Raw genomic sequence first — 16,673 nt, forward strand, 5'->3', positions numbered from 1 at the left:
AGTCAAACCCAAGACACCGTCAGGCAAGCCAAGTGACAAAGCAGGCTGGGGTGGGGCCAGACGCGAGGGCAGCCAGGTCTGCCCAGGCACTGCCCTCCCGTCCCCCTGCCTTCCCTTTATTAGACTCTTACCATTTTTAGAGCCGATTAAAAAAAAAAAAAAACACAAAGTTAAGTGTCTGAGAAAAATCATTATAAATATAAACTGTCGATTCCCGGCCCCGGGGGAGGGAACACCCCCTCCTCCCCCCGGGATTCCCCAATCCACCCTCGGGGAAGCAACTGTCACACGTGCACCAATCCGGCGGCTCGCCCTGGCCACCGCCCTGGTAGTAGAAAAACCGCGCGCGAATATTTCTTGTAAAAAAACAAACAAAAAAACACCTGCCCCGAGTGTGGGGAGGGGGAGGGGTCTGTCGGGCTGCTCTCAGCCCCTCGCTAGCGCTAGCGGGGTGGGAAGAGCTGAGACCAGCGGCAGGAGGCTGGAATGTGATAAGGCAGCAACAGTTATCTTGTAAACGGTTACAAAGGGCTACTCAAAGTGTCCGTGAGAACTCGGGTGAGGCCCCGCCGGGCCCCTTCCCAACACAAACTGACCTTTAACAGAGCTAGGCCTGCCCGGGACCAGGCACCCGTGGGGGGGTGGGGGGAGACACCACCGGGGAGGAGGCGTCTCGCTCCCTGCTCGAGTCCGTCTCCATGTGCGTGCTGGTGGCTGTGCCCCCCCGGGGGCGTGGGGCGGGTGCAGAACTGGCACTATCCCGAGTCCTCCGTTGGGTCCCCGTGGAGGGGAGAGGGGGGCGCTGGGGCGTTACCCCTCCACCAGGCTCTTGTCCTGGAGGTAAAGGTGACGCAGTGCGTTGAAGGCCGAGATCCGCTGGTAGGGGTTAAAGGTCAGCATCTCCTAGGGAGGAGAGGAGAAAGGGTTAAATGGGACAGACACCGCCCTACCCCCACAGAGAGGGATTTTGGGTCTGGGCCTCCCCACCCAGTGGATCAGCTGGGGGCCAGCTGAGCCAACTGGGTATTCAAAGAGTGAAGGGCGAATTAACAGGACCCTGCGTCCTGTCCCCCCTCCCCGACCCGCAGGCCCCCGCTCTCCCAACCCTGGGCTCCCCACTACACAGCTCTGCTGGTGCTCCTCAATCCCGACGCGCAGCCCCCTCCCCCCAGCTCTGCCGATGCCCCCGGGCGTGTCATTTCCAGAGCCGGCCGACCCCACGTGCTGGTTTTGCGGTGGGAACAAACACGGACTAGGTCCCACCGCTGAGAAGCCCGCGGCTGCATCACACGGACCAGGCCCTCGTCTCACCAAGCAGTATCAGCAGCTCGAGGGGCTCCAGAGGGCCCCCTCCCCAATTCTCCTTCTCAGGCTAAATTATTGCTGCTTCCCCCCCCTTACTCCCCGTCATCTCCCCCCCCGCCCCGACCTACCAAGAGAAGCTGCGCCCCCAGCTTCTCCATCTCTGGCACAAACATTTCCACGGGCTGCGGGAAGCGTGCCGTGAAGGCGCAGTGTGGCAGGGCCACGTCCAGGGGCCAGTCGTCCTCTGCCGGGAGCCCGATCATGCTGCGGGGGAGGGAAGAGAACCATTGGGACGGGGCAGCAGGGAGGGGGCTGGTTTTGCACAGCAACTGGCACCCAGGCAGGGGTGGGACATGGGCACTGCCAGCCCAGAGCAGAGGTCCACGCAGCCCACTGTCCCATCCGACCAAGGGCAGGAGGAAGGTGTGGGGAACTCTGCCCGGGATGCGAGGGATCAGCCTGCCCTACTAACTCCAGCCAACGTTTTCCCTCTGCCCTGAGGCTAAAGGATTCTGATCCCTTGTTTAAAAACAAGGTATTTTTCTCTCTCTCATTACCCATGGGGAGTCGGATTCTCTTCTGAACCCTGCCAAGCTCTCGGCCTCGTGAGCTCTTGTGGCAGTGAGTTCCACAGGTTAATGTTGCATGGGATTCCAAGGATACCAGCTTTCTGTTTCCTTGATAAGTCCTTTGTGAGCCGAGCCCAGGCTCCCTGACCCACTGTCCCATCTCCTGCCCCCTACACAGCCCCAGCCTCTTCAGACAAGAGCCTCTCCCGGCCCAGTTCCGAATCCCTCACCCACGATTCCCAGCAGATATCTAACACCCCGGCTCTCTGCCCCTCCAGCCCCTGGGGCTGCTCTTAATGTTTCCTCGGAATACCCTGTAGGGGTGCCACAGTTTCCCCTATGCATTTCTTAAGTCTCTAGGTGGTGGGATAAGGGGTGTGTAATTGTTGCAGAGCAAAGGGTCAGTATACATAAATGGCCGACACTCTGTCTCCTGGCAACTAATGGCCAGGGCCCTTCCCCCCTGCAAGGGGATAGCTAAAGGTGTTGGAGAACAAAGGAATCAGGTGATCTCCTGGCCCGGGAACGGGACAAAGCCCAGAGGAGGAGAAGGGGCTGGAGAGCGAGTCAGTTTGGGGCTGGCTGGGGACGGGGAGTGAGTGCAGACGTGGTTGTCTGGCTCACTGCCCTCCCAGAATGGACCCAGCGGAGGGGTCCTGTTCTCTGGACCTACAAGCTCCATTTTAGACCGTGTTCCTGTCATCTAATAAACCTCTGTTTTACTGGCTGGCTGAGAGTCACGTCTGACTGCGAAGTGGGGGTGCAGAACCCTTTGGCTTCCCCAGGACCCAGCCTGGGCGGACTCGCTGTGGGAAGCGCACGGAGGGGCATATGCTGAATGCTCCCAGGAGAGACCCAGGAGGTGAAGCCGTGTGAGCTTCTTGCCCTGAAGACAGTCTGCTCCGAGGGAGAGGAGGCTCCCCAAAGTCCTGACTGGCTTTCTGGGGAGTAGTTCCAGAGCATCGCCCGGGGACTCCGTGACACCTTGTCTCTGCTAGGAACAAAGGGGCCTCTTTAACCCCCGCTAAGGTAGCCCGTGTTCACCAGACTGCTCCCTTATAGCGGCCGTCTCTGGGGCAAGGGCCGTGTCTGTTCTGTCTGCGCAGCGCCGTGCACAAAGGGGCTCCTAGAGGCTACTGTAATATGCCTAGTAACTACCTAACCCAGGTTCCGATCCTGGGCAGACCAGGCAGGGGTAGCTCGAAGCCCCGTCCGCGCATTGAGGCAAACCCAGGCGCCGGCACCGCTACTGTCCCCTCGGCCCCAGGGTTGAAATGCACCTTCCCTCCTCTAGCACAGAGCTGCCCGCGGCGCTGGGCCCCGGGCCACTTGCATGAGGCAGCACCCTGGACATTCTGCTCCCCACATGGCAAAAAAACCTCTCAACCGGTCGCCTCCTTCCTTGGCCACCCGGGGAGGGAAGGGGGGGATGTGAGAGGAGGTCAGTCACTACGCAGCACAAGGCTGGACCCGGCTTCATCTTGGAGCACAGCAGGGTGGGTTGGTTACTGAGTGTCCCCGAGAGTTGTTAACAGGATAAAGGAGAGGACAAGCTCCCAGCAGCCTCCCCACCCCACAAACTTTTGTGCTTATACCTCCAGCAGCAGCCCTACACCCAGGCACGCTGCCCCGCCCTGTCCCATCAATCAGCTCTCAACCAGGGCTGGGTCCCCCAGCCCCACCCTGGGGCTCGGCCCTTAAGTGCCTCATTCAAGAGCTGCTTGAATGAGTCCCATCCCCCCGCGATCCCAGGGTGCCACCCCTGCCCCCATCCAGCCCCCTCCCGCAAGACACTAGGGAAGCTTCAGAACTTACTCAAAAATCTTGCCCAGCTGGTCGGCTTCTGAGTTGCCACAGAAGAGGGGCCTGCAGGGGAGAGAGGGGCTGGCTGCTGAGCTGAGCGTGGGGCGTGCTCCCCACCGTTAGCCCCCTCCCTTTGGGTCAGAACCAGAGCCATCCTGTCCCCACCCAGAGGTGGCTGCATGGGCACACACTCCCACCCACATCACCCCCCGGCCCGCTCAAAGGCCAAAGAGGCTGAACAATGGTGGGAGGGCTTGGAGGGGCCAGTAACAGGCCGGGGCCCAACTCCCCCTCCCCCAGCTAGCCATGACCTGCCCAGAAGGGGCCCGCTGGATACCAGGGCGTCAGCCTCATTATCACACATCCCCCCACCCCTGGAGAGGCCCAGAGCTGAGCCCACAAGGCCGGGAGGGGAGATCTGGCAGCGCGGGGCCCCTCCCCGGCTATCAGCACAGAGCCAAGCTGATAAGCCTGGGGGGGGTGGTAGTTCCTGGCTCAGAACTAATCAATTGTCTCCCAGCTGGGCTTGCTAGGCTACAGCAAGGGGCTGGGGGGGAGGGAGGGCTGAGACCAGCAGGTGGGCTCCCCACCATGGTCTGCAGCCGGCCAGAGCCAACCCAGCCATGCCGTCCTAGTCCCCAGCAGGGTCATGTTACCGCAAGGCAGCATGACTGACTGGTCGGAGCAGGGAACTGGGAGTCAGGGTTCCTGGCTCCGTGAGATGCTGGGCACGACGCCTCCCGCCCAGAGAGGGGTTCAAGGTTATACATGGACATCCAGCCAGGCCTACCCGCACCACACACAGCCACACCCTCACCCACCCGTGCCCACGCCACCCAGTGCCCACCCTGTGTCTGCAGGCACCCCAGTGCCCGCACCCCGGCCCTGCCCAGCACCCGCCAAGCTCCTCTCCACGCGCACTCACTTTCGCCGGAACATCTCGGCAAAGATGCAGCCGACGCTCCACATGTCCACGGGGGTGGCGTAGGTCGACTGGAGCAGCACTTCCGGGGCGCGGTACCACAAGGTAACCACCTGCACGGGCACAGAAACAGACTGTCTCCATCCCTGGGTAGAAACCTGCTGGGGTTTAGGGCTCCCCTCCCGGAAGCAGCTTACGAGTTCCCCATCTCCTGGAGGGTGAGTCTCTCCAGGGCTGGTTGGAAGCTCAGAGCTCCCGGTCCCTGCTGGGCAGGAAATGCCTTTAGACAGTGTCCCCACCCGCCGGTCCCACTTCCTGCCTATGGCACAATATTTACCCTACAGATTCCACGCACCCCACTGGCTGGGGGGGAAGCAGCATGGGGGCTGCTGGAGCCTGCAGCTCCCCCCCTCCCACCCCACCACATTGGAGCTCGTCACCCCCGACAGCAGCACCCCAGCTACAGACCCAGGGCTGCCCCCGGCCCTGCCCCCAGGTGCCCCAAGAGCTGGAAGTTAGCAGCTTGGAGAACCCCCAGATCTCTCAGCCCTCAAGCAGGGCAGGGGCCCTCAATCTCCAGCCCCCAGAGAAGGAAGAGCTACTGAGTCAGGCCCCCTTTGCTGCTCACACAGCCATGAGCTCCGGCTATACCTTCACCCCACCCCCAGCCCCAGCCCAGTCAGGGCCCTGGGAGCCCAGCCCAACGATGGCTGAGTGCGCCCAAGCCCCTGCCAGGTTCCCAGCACACCCCACTCCCACCAGCATCGGTGGCAGGGGGACCACTTGGCACAGCGGGGGTGTCCCCGGGATCCCCAGAGGTCCCGATTCTATAGGGACAGTCCCGCTTTTTGCGTCTTTTTCTTATATAGGCTCCTATTACCCCCACCCTCTGTCCCAAGTTTTCCCATTTGCTGTCTGGTCCCCCTAATCCCCCCGCGGGTGGTGCCTTGTAGCAGCTGAGTGAAGCTCCCACTGATGGGGTAACTGGGAAGCACTCATGTCTGGGCAGCTCCGAACCCTGGGGAAATCCTCCCTTTGCAGCAGAGAGGGCACCCCGCAGGGCTCACAGACAGCGAGCGCAGGCCAGGCCGGCCCGGGGAAGGAGCCCGTCACCCAGCACAGGATCTCTGGCTGGGGGCCGGGCCGGCGCCTCTGCGGGAAGATGCCTGCAGCAGAGGATGAGGCGGCCGGCAGTCACCCTCCAGTGACTCAGGCTCACACGGCTCCCAACCCGCCATCCCCACCCACGGCAGCGGCTCAGACACTGACCGTGAAAAATCTCTCCCCGCCCGACAGCGGCGGGAGCCCCAGCACCAAAGGCAGAGTATCGCAGGCACAAGTGCGGGACCGCAGGGGGCCTGGGGCCCAGCAGGGGAGGAGACACCTCAGCATTTCAAAGCCGGGCTCCATGAGCCAAGAGCTGCTCCCGTCCATCCCCTCCACGTGCACAGGCCTTAGGGCTAGGAGCGCTCACCACAGGGGTCAGGGCCATCTGGCAGCTGTAGATCCGGGCCAGGCCGAAGTCCGCCAGCTTCACTTGCCCACTGCTGGTCACCAGGATGTTCTCCGGCTTCAGGTCGCGGTGCACGATGCAATTTGAGTGCAGGAAGTCCAGGCCGCTCAGGAACTGGCGCATCAGGTCCTGGCCGAGCAGGGGGAGAGCGCAGGGTCAGATTCCCTGCCTGCCCCAGCAGCACAGGTGGGGCGGGGGCCAGGGATACAGGACAGGAAGGGCCCTCCTGGGGCATCGAATCCAGCCGTGGAGCCTGTCATGCCATCCCATTCGCGGAGCTATCCAGCTGGATTGTTTATCCCCTACTGGAGGCTGTTCCAGACCCTGGGCCAACGTTGTCTTTTGCCTTCACTAGCTCGTCCCTCCCCTGGGCTTCCCCCGGCTGTATTGATGGAGAGCAATCAGATGTGTTTAGGCCAGGCTGAACCAGCCCAGCTCCTGGAGCCTCCTCTAGGCAAGCAACTCTCCCCTGCCCAATCACCCTCTGTCACGAGGGCAGTGGGTGCCGCGGGGCAGGGGCGTCCCCGAAGCTCCCTTCGATTCCCCTTGTACCTTTATCTTCTCCACTGGCAAGCCAGGGGCCGGCGTCTTGTCCAGATACGTCTTCAGGTCCTGATCCACGTGCTCGAACACCAGCGTCACCTTGGTCTCGCGCTCCGTCCGGGTGGTGGCACAGACATCCATCAACCTGCGGGGAGGCGGAGAAGGGAGCTTGGCAGGGGCTGGGGATCGGAGTGCGGGAGGGAGGGGCCAGGCAGGGGTCTGACTGACACAGGCTCTGCTGGAAGTGGGGCTCCCGCTCGCAGCTTCAGGAACTCAACGATCCAGCCCAACACAACGCGAAGGACCGGGGCTGTCTGGGCCCAACGTGGGACAGATGGGGGCCAGGGACCCCCCCAGGCCCATCTAGAGGGATGGAACACAGCTCTGCCAATGTCCCTCAGTCCTGACCTGCAGCTCCCCTGCCCCCCCCACAGCTCTGCCAATGTCCCTCAATCCCAACCTACAGCCCCCAATCCTGCCCCCCATGCTTTCTATCACATGGTAATTTGGGGACACGCTTCCTGAGCTCACAGTATCAAACCCCCAACCAATCACAGAGCTCCAGCCAGTACTGGGCTGATTCGATTCCCAGCTGCAGATCCTGCTGCCAGATAGCCCAAAGCAGAGCTCCAGACTCTTATCTGGATAACTCAATCAGCAATTCCCGGGGCCCCACTGCTTCCTCCCGGCTTCCTGGAAGCTAATCAGCACAGGACGCCGAGATCCTGCCGCCCTGCCCTCTGGCTCAGAGAGGCAGACAAGGGGCTGGGAACTGCCTGCAAAATGTCTGTGAAGCTGGTAGCAGGGAAGAGACAGGAGGGCCAGGCTCACGTGCAGACAAAATGGAAACTTTGTCTGCGTCCCTCATCGCCCGCGACTCAAAGGGACAGAGCCAGCAGAACCGGCCCCTGCCAGCTCCTCTGACAGGGGGAGCCGTAGCACCAAGGGCAGCAGTGTCCCCACCGCCCACCCCCGGAGATCACTTGGGGGCAGTGTGCCAGGCCTGGCCCTTCGCGGTGGGGGCAGGACAGCTCCACTAGCCCCTCTCACCATAGGAGGCCGCCAGGGAGCTAAGCGTGTAGAAAGCTACAGTCCCTTCAGATGTGGCTGCCCTCAATCCCCACCGCACCCCCACCCCACCCCCCTCCCCAATGGTTTGCCACTCATCCCACCTGCCTTGCCCCCACCCCCTCACCCCAAGGCCTTGCTGCTGAGGCTGGATTTTTTTAGAAGCTCCCTAAAACGTCTCTATTTACCCCCAAGCGTCTCAGTACAGCCGGGAGAGGGGCAGGATGGGGACCCCACCCACCAATGACCTCCTTCCCTGGAGCTCTCCTGCCGTCACCCCAGCGTTTCTGTAAAGCCAGCAGTGCCCCAGGCTGGCGTGGGCAGGACCCCAAGCAGAGCGGAACCGGCTGGCAGAAAAAGCCTAACGCAGGGGTCGGCAACCTTTCAGAAGCGCTGTGCCGAGTCTTCATTTATTCACTCTAACGTAAGGTTTCGCCTGCCAGTCATACATGTTAACGTTTTTAGAAGGTCTCTTTCTAGAAGTCTATAATATAGAACTAAACTATTGTTGTATGGAAAGTAAATAAGGTTTATAAAATGTTTAAGAAGCTTCATTTAAAATTAAATTCAAATGCAGAGCTCCCTGGACCGGTGGCCAGGACCCGGGCAGTGTGAGTGCCACTGAAAATCAGCTCGCGTGCCACAGGTTGCCTACCCCTGGCCTAACACAACAGGCCTATAAACACCTGGGGACCAAGGCCAGGCAAGACACAGAGCAGCTCTTGAACCTCCTCCCCCACCCTCAGCGCAGGCGGGCCCCTCAGCGGGGGGAGGACGGACATCCTCTGCCAGTGGAAACCCACACGTTTGCCAGCCGAGCCATCCCGCGGCCCAGCCCCGGGCACGCTCCCTCCCCGCGACTAGCATTGCAGGAATCGCAGGAAGGAGGCAGCTCCCAGACCACGGCTCAATTCCTAGAACCGGCCGCACATTTCCCAGAGCTGGAAAAACGGGCGCAAAGCGGCCCGAGGCGGCTTCCAGCTCCCAGGGATTAGCTCATACAGAAAGGGAGTTTCCAGAGAGCAGAGCAGTGTTCTGTCCCCTGCACGGCCACTCTAACCTCCCAGGCAGGACTAGCCATGTGCCTCCTACGCAGACCCCAGATTGGGGACCCCTCCCCACTCCTTACCTCCCACCCACACCCCCAAGCCTCCTTACCCTTTCCCCCCACACCCCGGAGCCGGGGGGGAGTCCCCCCCATGGGATACTGATTCCCTTTCTTGCACAGCCTGGGACGTTTATCCCCGGGGGGTGCAGAGGGAAGTGGCTGTTGGGTCCCCAAAACCAAACTCCCTCCAATGCAAACTAAGAGCCCGCCAGCCCCGCCCCACGTGACTGAGCACCACGTGCAAGTGCTCCTCCGGTCTCGGCTTCCTCCCAGCCCTCCCCCGTCCGCACAGCCGCCCCCAGCGCCTCACCGGACGATGTTGGGGTGGTCGAAATGCTCCAACCGCTTGAGCAGCGCCACTTCACGCACGGTGGAGAGCGGCAGCCCGTTCTCGTTGGTCTGGACGCGCACGTTCTTGAGGGCCACGAACTTGCCGGTCTGCAAGTCCCGGGCCTTGTAGACGGTGCCGTAGGCGCCGACGCCGATCTCCGCCACCGGCTCGTACTGCGCCCGCATCTCCTTCGCCATCCTGGCTCCGCACCGGCTAGGAGGGAAGGGGACGGCAGGTTAAGGCAGAGGGAATTATGAATTGTTAGCAACCCCCGCCTGCACCCCACTGCTCCCCCCCACTCAGATCCCCTGTCTGCTCCCCCCAGCTCCCCCCCATGCTCTTGGATCCCATGGGGCCCCCTCCCCTGCCCAAGATAAATGTGTCACCTTCCACCCCACCCCTGAAACACGCAATATGGGGTTCCTGCAGCAGAGCCAGGGCGACCCCACGACTGCCCAGCACCCAGGACCCCGAGCGACCCCAGAACGGCTGCCCCACCACCTCAATAACCCTACCACAGACCCACATACACACACCACACATTGCAGGGGTCCCACGCCACCCTAAAAATGCACCAACCCCCCCCCCCATACCACAGCCACCCTACAACAGCGGCGACCTCGGCCCCAGACCCTTTGGGCAGCCCTACGAGGGCACCCACGTGGAGGGGGGGAGGGGAAGGGGGAGGAAGCACACAACGCGTGGGGCCCAGCCTCCACGAGCGACCCTACAATAACAGACACCCCACCTGGCCATTTCAGCGCAGAAACCCTGCTCCGGCCCCGCTGGTCGGAGGGAGGCCCCGGTCCGGTCGCTGGCGAGACTCCGGGCCAAGGGTTCGCCCCACCCCGGTCCCACCCCCCCGGCCAGGGCCAGCCCTGCCCCCACCGGCCCGCACCATGTGCCGTGGGGGAGGGGACGGAGCCTGACCTGCCCCGCCCCTGGGAATCCCCAACGGGGACCAGCCCCCCCGGCAGGGGCTAACTCGGGGGGCGGTGCGGGGGGGGGCAGTGCGGGGGGGGCAGAATCCCCAGACCGGGGGGGTTGGCGGGGGGGGTGTAGGGGCCGCGGGGGGGGCTGTGGGGAGGCGGGGCCCGGGGTACCGGGGGGGAGGGGTCGGGGGGGGGAGCGGACTCACCCCGAGGTGGCAGCGCAGCAGTGGGGCCGGGGGCCGCGGGTGTCGGCGGCGGGGCCCGGGCGGGGGCGGGGCCGGAGGACCGGAACCAGCGAGACGGGCCGGCCGGAAGGTCGATGGAGCAGCCCCCTCCCCCCGCTCGCCCGGACTCCTGGGTTCCTTGGCGGGAGCCCGGACTCCTGGGTTCTGTGGGGCGTGGAGAGCCCGGACTCCTGGGTTCCTTGGCGGGAGCCCGGACTCCTGGGTTCTGTGGGGCGTGGAGAGCCCGGACTCCTGGGTTCCTTGGTTCTGTGGGAGGAGCCCGGACTCCTGGGTTCCGTGGGAGGCGGGGGAGCCCGGACTCCTGGGTTCTGGGCAGGTTTCGAGGGCCCCGGTCTCCGAGGAGGGGCGGAGTGGGGCGAGGCCGAGCTCCCCTCCTCCTGGCACAGGCCTGCTCCCTTTCCAAGGTGGGATAACAGCTCTACTACTGCTGCCAGCCTGGGGCCACTGGCAGTCTGCTCTGTGTGCCAAGGGGCCAGCCGCCCCCGGGTTGATCCCCGCTGACAGCCACGTCCCCTGGGGGCCGGGGGAGCCAGGGTACGACCCATCCGGGCCTCGCTGCCAGAGCCCCACCCGTCCTTGGTGCTGGGTGCTACTCTGAAGGGGCCCAGCCTGGCGTCCCCAACACCCACATCGGGCCCCTTGAGGGCAACTCTGAGGCTCTTCTGTCCCCTCCCCCACCTTCATGGCCCCCAAGGAAGCAGCATAAGCCTCCCAGGACCCCACCTGTCTGGTGTAACCCCCGCTTGGTGGGCTTGAACTCTGGTTCATCAGCACCCTGACGCAGATCTCCTCCAGCATCGCTAGCCCCAGTAGTGAGCTGTTATCTTCCAGGTGCACCAGCCAAGGAGGAGAAGGCATATCGTGGTAGCACCTAGTGTAGATAAATCTCTGATAATTTTCATATGACTTTACATTGTGCCTCTTCATCTAACCTTGTGGTGGGTCTACCCACGTGTGACCTCTGTTTTCATGGGACTTTGTATCAAAGCCTCATTTAGAAACTTTGCATTGCCCTTGGTATAATATTAAAACCCCTAAGAATAGAATAAGATAGAAAAAAATTTTTTTTGCTAGCAGTAGAACAAGAGCTTCCCCCCCCCCCCCCCTTAATCAATTGCCCTGTTGAATGAATGAGGTGTGGATGAGCAAGGCATGGAAGGCAGCACCTCCAGACAGCCTCAACTGTTGGAGAGGGGCTGGGAGCCAGACCCAAGGACAATAAAACGTGTCAAGTGGGCTCATTAAAGACAAGCAGACATACCGAGGGCCTCGGGGGTTAGAAGCAAGCACCTTCTTTTGGAAACACCCTCTTTGCAGCATTGGGACAACACTCAAAAGAAAGCAGCACAAAGGACCAATGGACACAGACACAGAGTTTGAATCTGGTCTAGATTTGCATAAGAGGAAAGCTGCTATAAAAGTGAGGTGTCTTGCAGAGGACCCCGGGTCTCGTCTTGTCAACATGGGAGCATTGATCTGGATCGTCAGAAGCCCGGCTCCACCCCCTCCCCCATCTAACTCACCTGGCCAGTGAAGTTAAGGGGAGCAACTAATTGGTAACAACAAGACGGAGTGTGTTTGTGTGTGTGTGTGTAAGTGTAATATATTATATGCATATAATACAGTGTTAGTGAATACATGTATTACTAATAAATGTGGCGTTTTGTCTTATTCCCCCTGAAAAGATCCTGTGCAGTACTTTAAGTACAACACTAGGAACCCCAATCTAGGACCTGTCTGGTTGCAGCATCTGCATCGCTGGGTGTTTCAGGCAGGCGTCTCTTGGAGCTGTTGAGTCAGCGCCACTAAAGGTGGTTGGGTCGTGGTGCTGCTCCCAGCCCCCAGCTTGTGATGGGGCCGGGGCTGCCCCAAGGGAGCTCCTCTCTCTCCAGGCAGACTTTTCTTCCTTCTCTCGGCCCCTTGGCAGCAACAGATTCCTCTGTGACTGAGATCCGTGTCACCCCCTGGTCCTCTTTCCTCCTGGGCCATCCACACAGTCAGCAGAGGGCAGATCTCTCATGCCACTAAAGCTCTGGATGCATGGTCATTGCTGCATATCCTGCCGACCTCCCCCTGCATCCCAGCCCACGGGGATGGGGACCCTCGCGGCTACCCAGCCAAGGGGCACACCCCAGTCTCGCCCACAGCTGGACCCTGTCTAGGAGAACCCCTGGAAGCTGCTCCCTCATGTTTCCATCCCCGCTCCCCTGGATTCCGTTGCCTTTTGGTCACTAATTGTGTGTGTGTGGTGGTGACTTAATGGAGGTTGTCAAGGCTGATTCCCTACTCGAGCACTTTGAGTGCAGAAGGTGGGGGCCCGCAAGGATTCTAAAAATGAATCACTGGCCACTCCAGCCTTGTATTAAACTTCCAAGCTTACAGCTTTTCTCTGACCTTGGATGGGTGCTGCCACCACCCAAGTGCAGAACCCCTTTGGGAGCCCAGGAAGGAGCACTTGGGAATTCCTTGCTGTGGGGGACCCTCAAGCCCTTTCACACTCCCCTTCGGGGAAGAGCTGAGAAAGGGGGGAGAGGAAATCAGCTGTTGCCACCAGCTAATTAAACAACCTCTGCAGAAACCTCTTAAGACACAAAAATCCAATTCTGTTCTTAAAAAAGGTAAATTTTATTAACAAAAAAAAAAAAAAGAAAGAAAATACATCTGGGAACTCAGGCTATTGCTAGGTTTTAAAAGAGCAACTACAAGGATTAAGCACCAAGAATAGCTTTCTTGAGGTCCAGCTTAAAGGTTACAAGCAAAACAAAAGCACCTGGGGTTAGCACGGAGGAATCCACCAGCCATAACAAAATAAAAGGGATAAACCTAATCGCGTCTTCCTAGACATTCCCTGATCTGCTTACATAGCTGGGGTTTTAAATGAGTCATTTCTAGGTATGATACTGATGAGTTTTTCATACCCGGTCCATGCTTCTTACAGCATAGCTCTGCCCTGTCCGCTTTCCCCAGGAGAACAGAAAGACAAAAGGGGGGAGTTTTGTCTCAATTTTAAAAAGTTCGAGCCTTCCCATTGGCTCTTCTGGCCAGGTGCCCACTCACTTCCTTTTCCCTGTGCAGAGCAGTGAGACTTTTTAACCCTTTACAGGTAGAGCAAGTAGAGAACAGCTACCAAGAGGGATTTTATAGCTACTGGCTGGCTGGCTGTCCATAAAAGAAAGCTCCCCCCCCCACACCTTCATTTATCACAGAGATGGATCCCCCCCTCCACAGCATCCTAAGGTGCCTAAGCCAGGCTGGTCAGGGGCAGCATCGCCCAGACAATCACGTAAAACAAAGGCTTCTTGCAGCCCAGACCCAGCCAGGAATGATGGGCTGGGCTCAGCCCGTAGCCGCGTGTCATACAGGTGGGGTTTTGCAGCGCACAGGTGATGCTGGGACACCACACCACCAGCTCCTGCCGGGTTGCTCTCTTCTCCCTCTGGATTCAGCTGCCTCATGCCATTTCGCCGTATCATTGGCAAGACGCGGGGCCTCTCTGGCTGCCGGTCCCAGGGTGTTAACCCCACCCTGCCAGGCTTCCTGTGGGGTGGAGCAAGGGCTGCCACAGCCTTTCTGAGAGTCTAAGCTGAGGGAATCTGGGCTTGCACCCCTGGGACCCTGGACAATCAATCTCCCATCAGCCGGCTCAGGGGATTGCAGTTTCCAGTGGTATTGCATCCCCAGCCGCCTGCCAATCCCACGGGTAACGAGGCCCCCAGGTAGCAGCCAAACAGGGCAGCAGCTGCTCGTGCAAATCGCAGCCCAGCAAGCCTCCCTGCATCCTCGCGCTGGCACTGCGGTTGGGGCTGCTCTCACGCTCCATGCCATGCCTGCCCTGGTAATTCTTCAGCCCGGCCTGGAGCAAAGCAGAAGAAGGTTCCTTGTGGAATTGTGATCTGCTCCCTCTGCTCAGAGCCCGACAGTGCCTCCTTGCCTGGCAAGCAGGCCAACACAAGGAACGCTCGGGGACCTGTCTGTAAACGGCCTTTGGTCGTTAAGCTGTATAATTAGTTGAAGCCACTTAAATCAGCTCAAGACATCGTTGCTCCTTTCTCCTGGGAAGCTACCCGTTGCGATCATTCATGTTTTAATTTAGGGCCGGCCGCGCGGCTTCGGGCCGGCCGACAAGCCAAAACTGGCATCGGATGTGCCCAGAGAGACAGCAAAGTGGGGTGGAGGGGAAGATGCCCCCTCATGCGGGACACAGGCTGGTGCCGCAGCGAGCCAGGGCTCTGGGCTGGTTTGAATGGGTGTCTGGCATTTCCTGATAGTAACAAAGAGAAATGGGGAAAGGTCATTCAGCAGTTCCAGGCAGGGATCTGGTCTCCCCTTGTCTGCCAAGCTCCCGGTGCACCCCAAGTTCCCTAGGGACTCGGAACAGAAAACTGAGCCTTTGTAGATTTCACATGGAGCCTGATTTTAGCCACGGGGTCAAGTGGAGTGGCAGCAAAGACAGGGAGGAGATTTCCCAAGGTGTCTCCCAGCTATTTCTCAAGGAATTACCCCAGTCTCTTTGTAACCAAAAAGGGCGGGGTTGGGGTTTGTTTGATTTCCTGTGCATGTGCTCAGGAGAGAGAGGGGCCGAAAGCGGGACAGCCTAACCAGCGCTGGGTGGGGAAGGCCTGGGCCGTCCATCCCTGCCCACAGCCTCTCCTGCTTTTCTGGTGTTGGGCTCGTCACATCCAGCTCTGCTGATGCACCTCAGATCTGATCTTCTGCCCCGGTGATTCCAGTCCCGGGCTCCCCGTGCACCGCTTGGCTAACGCGCCAATATTCTAGGCTCTAACGTGGCTCATAGGCCCGCTGCAATCTTGGCTTCTGAGGACGTGGGTCACGGAAGGGAAGGGCTGGAATAGAGACCCAGCGTTATGTGCTGCCTCTCGGGGCCCGAGGCTGAATCGGGTCCTGTTGTTACAAGGAAGGTTCCCGCTCAGAGGGATCCAGTGAGCTCTGGGTTCATTCCTAACGCTCTGTCTACACCACTGTGGATGCTGCAAAACGTGTGTCGCTCGGGGGGAGTGAATATTCCACCCTCCTGAGCGAGCGACAAGTCACACCCCAAAAGTGCCCGTGTGCACAGCACTATGTCGGCAGGAGAGCTTCTAAGGCCCTATGGCATTTGGGGGTTTAACCCCCGTGTCCCCTCTGACCAGCGTGGAATGACTACTGCAGTCTCCGCACTGCCCCATCCTTTGGGATGGAGCCCGCACTTCCTAGAACCCCCTGCAGGAGGCGCTGGGCTTTTCCTGTTTCTGCATTAGAGGATGAGCTCCGGGCAGGGATCCTAAACCCCAGAGGCCTGCCAGCTCTGCGGGGACTTCACCGACCCTCTAGGCCTTTGCAACAGGGCAGACTAGGAGAATCCACATCCTTGCTCTTAATCCTCAATCAAGTGGGGTTCCCCTCCACACCGCCCCTTCCTGTTCCCCAGTTTGGGGGGGGGGGCAGTAGAAGGGGAGGGGATCCAGCTCTGCAAATCTCAGCCCCAGATGTCTCTTGCGTTTCATGGTGTGCTGGGCCCCCCTAGTGGACACCTCGGCCCATCGCAGCTTTCAGACTCTCCGGGGGCAGAAAGGTCCCGGGGGATGGGGAGTTGGGTACGGCGGGGGCTTGAGATGGACCCCACGGGGTGCGGTGTGTGGCCTTGACGCTGTACCTGGCAGCTCGATTAAAAGGTGCGATGCTGGGAGAAGTGAGGGCGGGGAGCAGGCAGGTTGAAAAGCACACGGCTTAAATGTCCCTGCCACCCACCCATGGCTGGGAGCTGGAGCAGGTGTCCAGGGCTTCATGCAGCCAGACATACTGGGGTCGTGGGTAGGAGGCCAGGCTGCAGATAGCAAAGGAAGGTGTCAGTGTGGTTTTGCCGCCATCATTACTGTTAGCAATACAAATCCCTCCACCCCCCCAGTTCTGCAGCGACTCCGCTCTGCTGCCTGGGAAGATTCAGAGACAGCCCAGTCATCAACCCCCTGGCCATGAGAGGGGAGCCAGCCCCAGGCTCCGCTGATGGGTCTGCTGGCTGCTCTGAATGGATTTAGAGCCCAGGCTCGGCGTGGTGCTGGGTCTGACGCCCACCCAGGGCCTGCGCTGTCCTGGGAGCCAGACAGGATGATGGGAAATTAAATGGGTCAGCGAAAAAGAGACTGGCTGGAGGCCTGCAGGAGAGATCAGGAGGAGGAGGGAAAGGAAATTGACAACCTCCCACTGCTGCAGGAAGTCAGGGGTTCCCGACCCTTCCTCTGGGAGGTTCCCGCATGCTGCAGCCGCTCGTCTTCAGCTCAGGGGCTGACGCTCCTGCCCGGCTGCCGTGGAAGTGAAAGCCGCCACGTCGCTGTTT

The 16,673-nt window shown here is 60.4% G+C and overlaps 1 protein-coding gene across 2 annotated transcripts; it reads right to left on the reverse strand.

Moving 5' to 3' along the window:
• Positions 1 to 29: 29 nt before the first annotated feature.
• Positions 30 to 10,404, reverse strand: CDK4 (cyclin dependent kinase 4). Of its 2 annotated transcripts, none has more exons than XM_054013268.1 (8): positions 10,301 to 10,404; positions 9,142 to 9,375; positions 6,665 to 6,800; positions 6,074 to 6,241; positions 4,603 to 4,712; positions 3,690 to 3,740; positions 1,434 to 1,569; positions 30 to 903 (listed from the first exon to the last, which is right to left on the reverse strand). In XM_054013268.1, exons 2-8 carry the CDS (start codon positions 9,357 to 9,359, stop codon positions 811 to 813), a joined length of 912 nt encoding a protein of 303 aa, XP_053869243.1. In that variant the 5' UTR covers positions 9,360 to 9,375; positions 10,301 to 10,404; the 3' UTR covers positions 30 to 810. The 2 variants fall into 2 exon arrangements, with proteins under 2 accessions (XP_053869243.1, XP_053869242.1); XM_054013267.1 differs by lacking the exon at positions 10,301 to 10,404 and adding an exon at positions 9,911 to 10,002.
• Between the last annotated feature and the right edge of the window lie 6,269 nt (positions 10,405 to 16,673).

The sequence above is a fragment of the Malaclemys terrapin genome, chromosome 23 (assembly GCF_027887155.1).
Source record: "Malaclemys terrapin pileata isolate rMalTer1 chromosome 23, rMalTer1.hap1, whole genome shotgun sequence".
NCBI lineage: Eukaryota > Metazoa > Chordata > Testudines > Emydidae > Malaclemys > Malaclemys terrapin.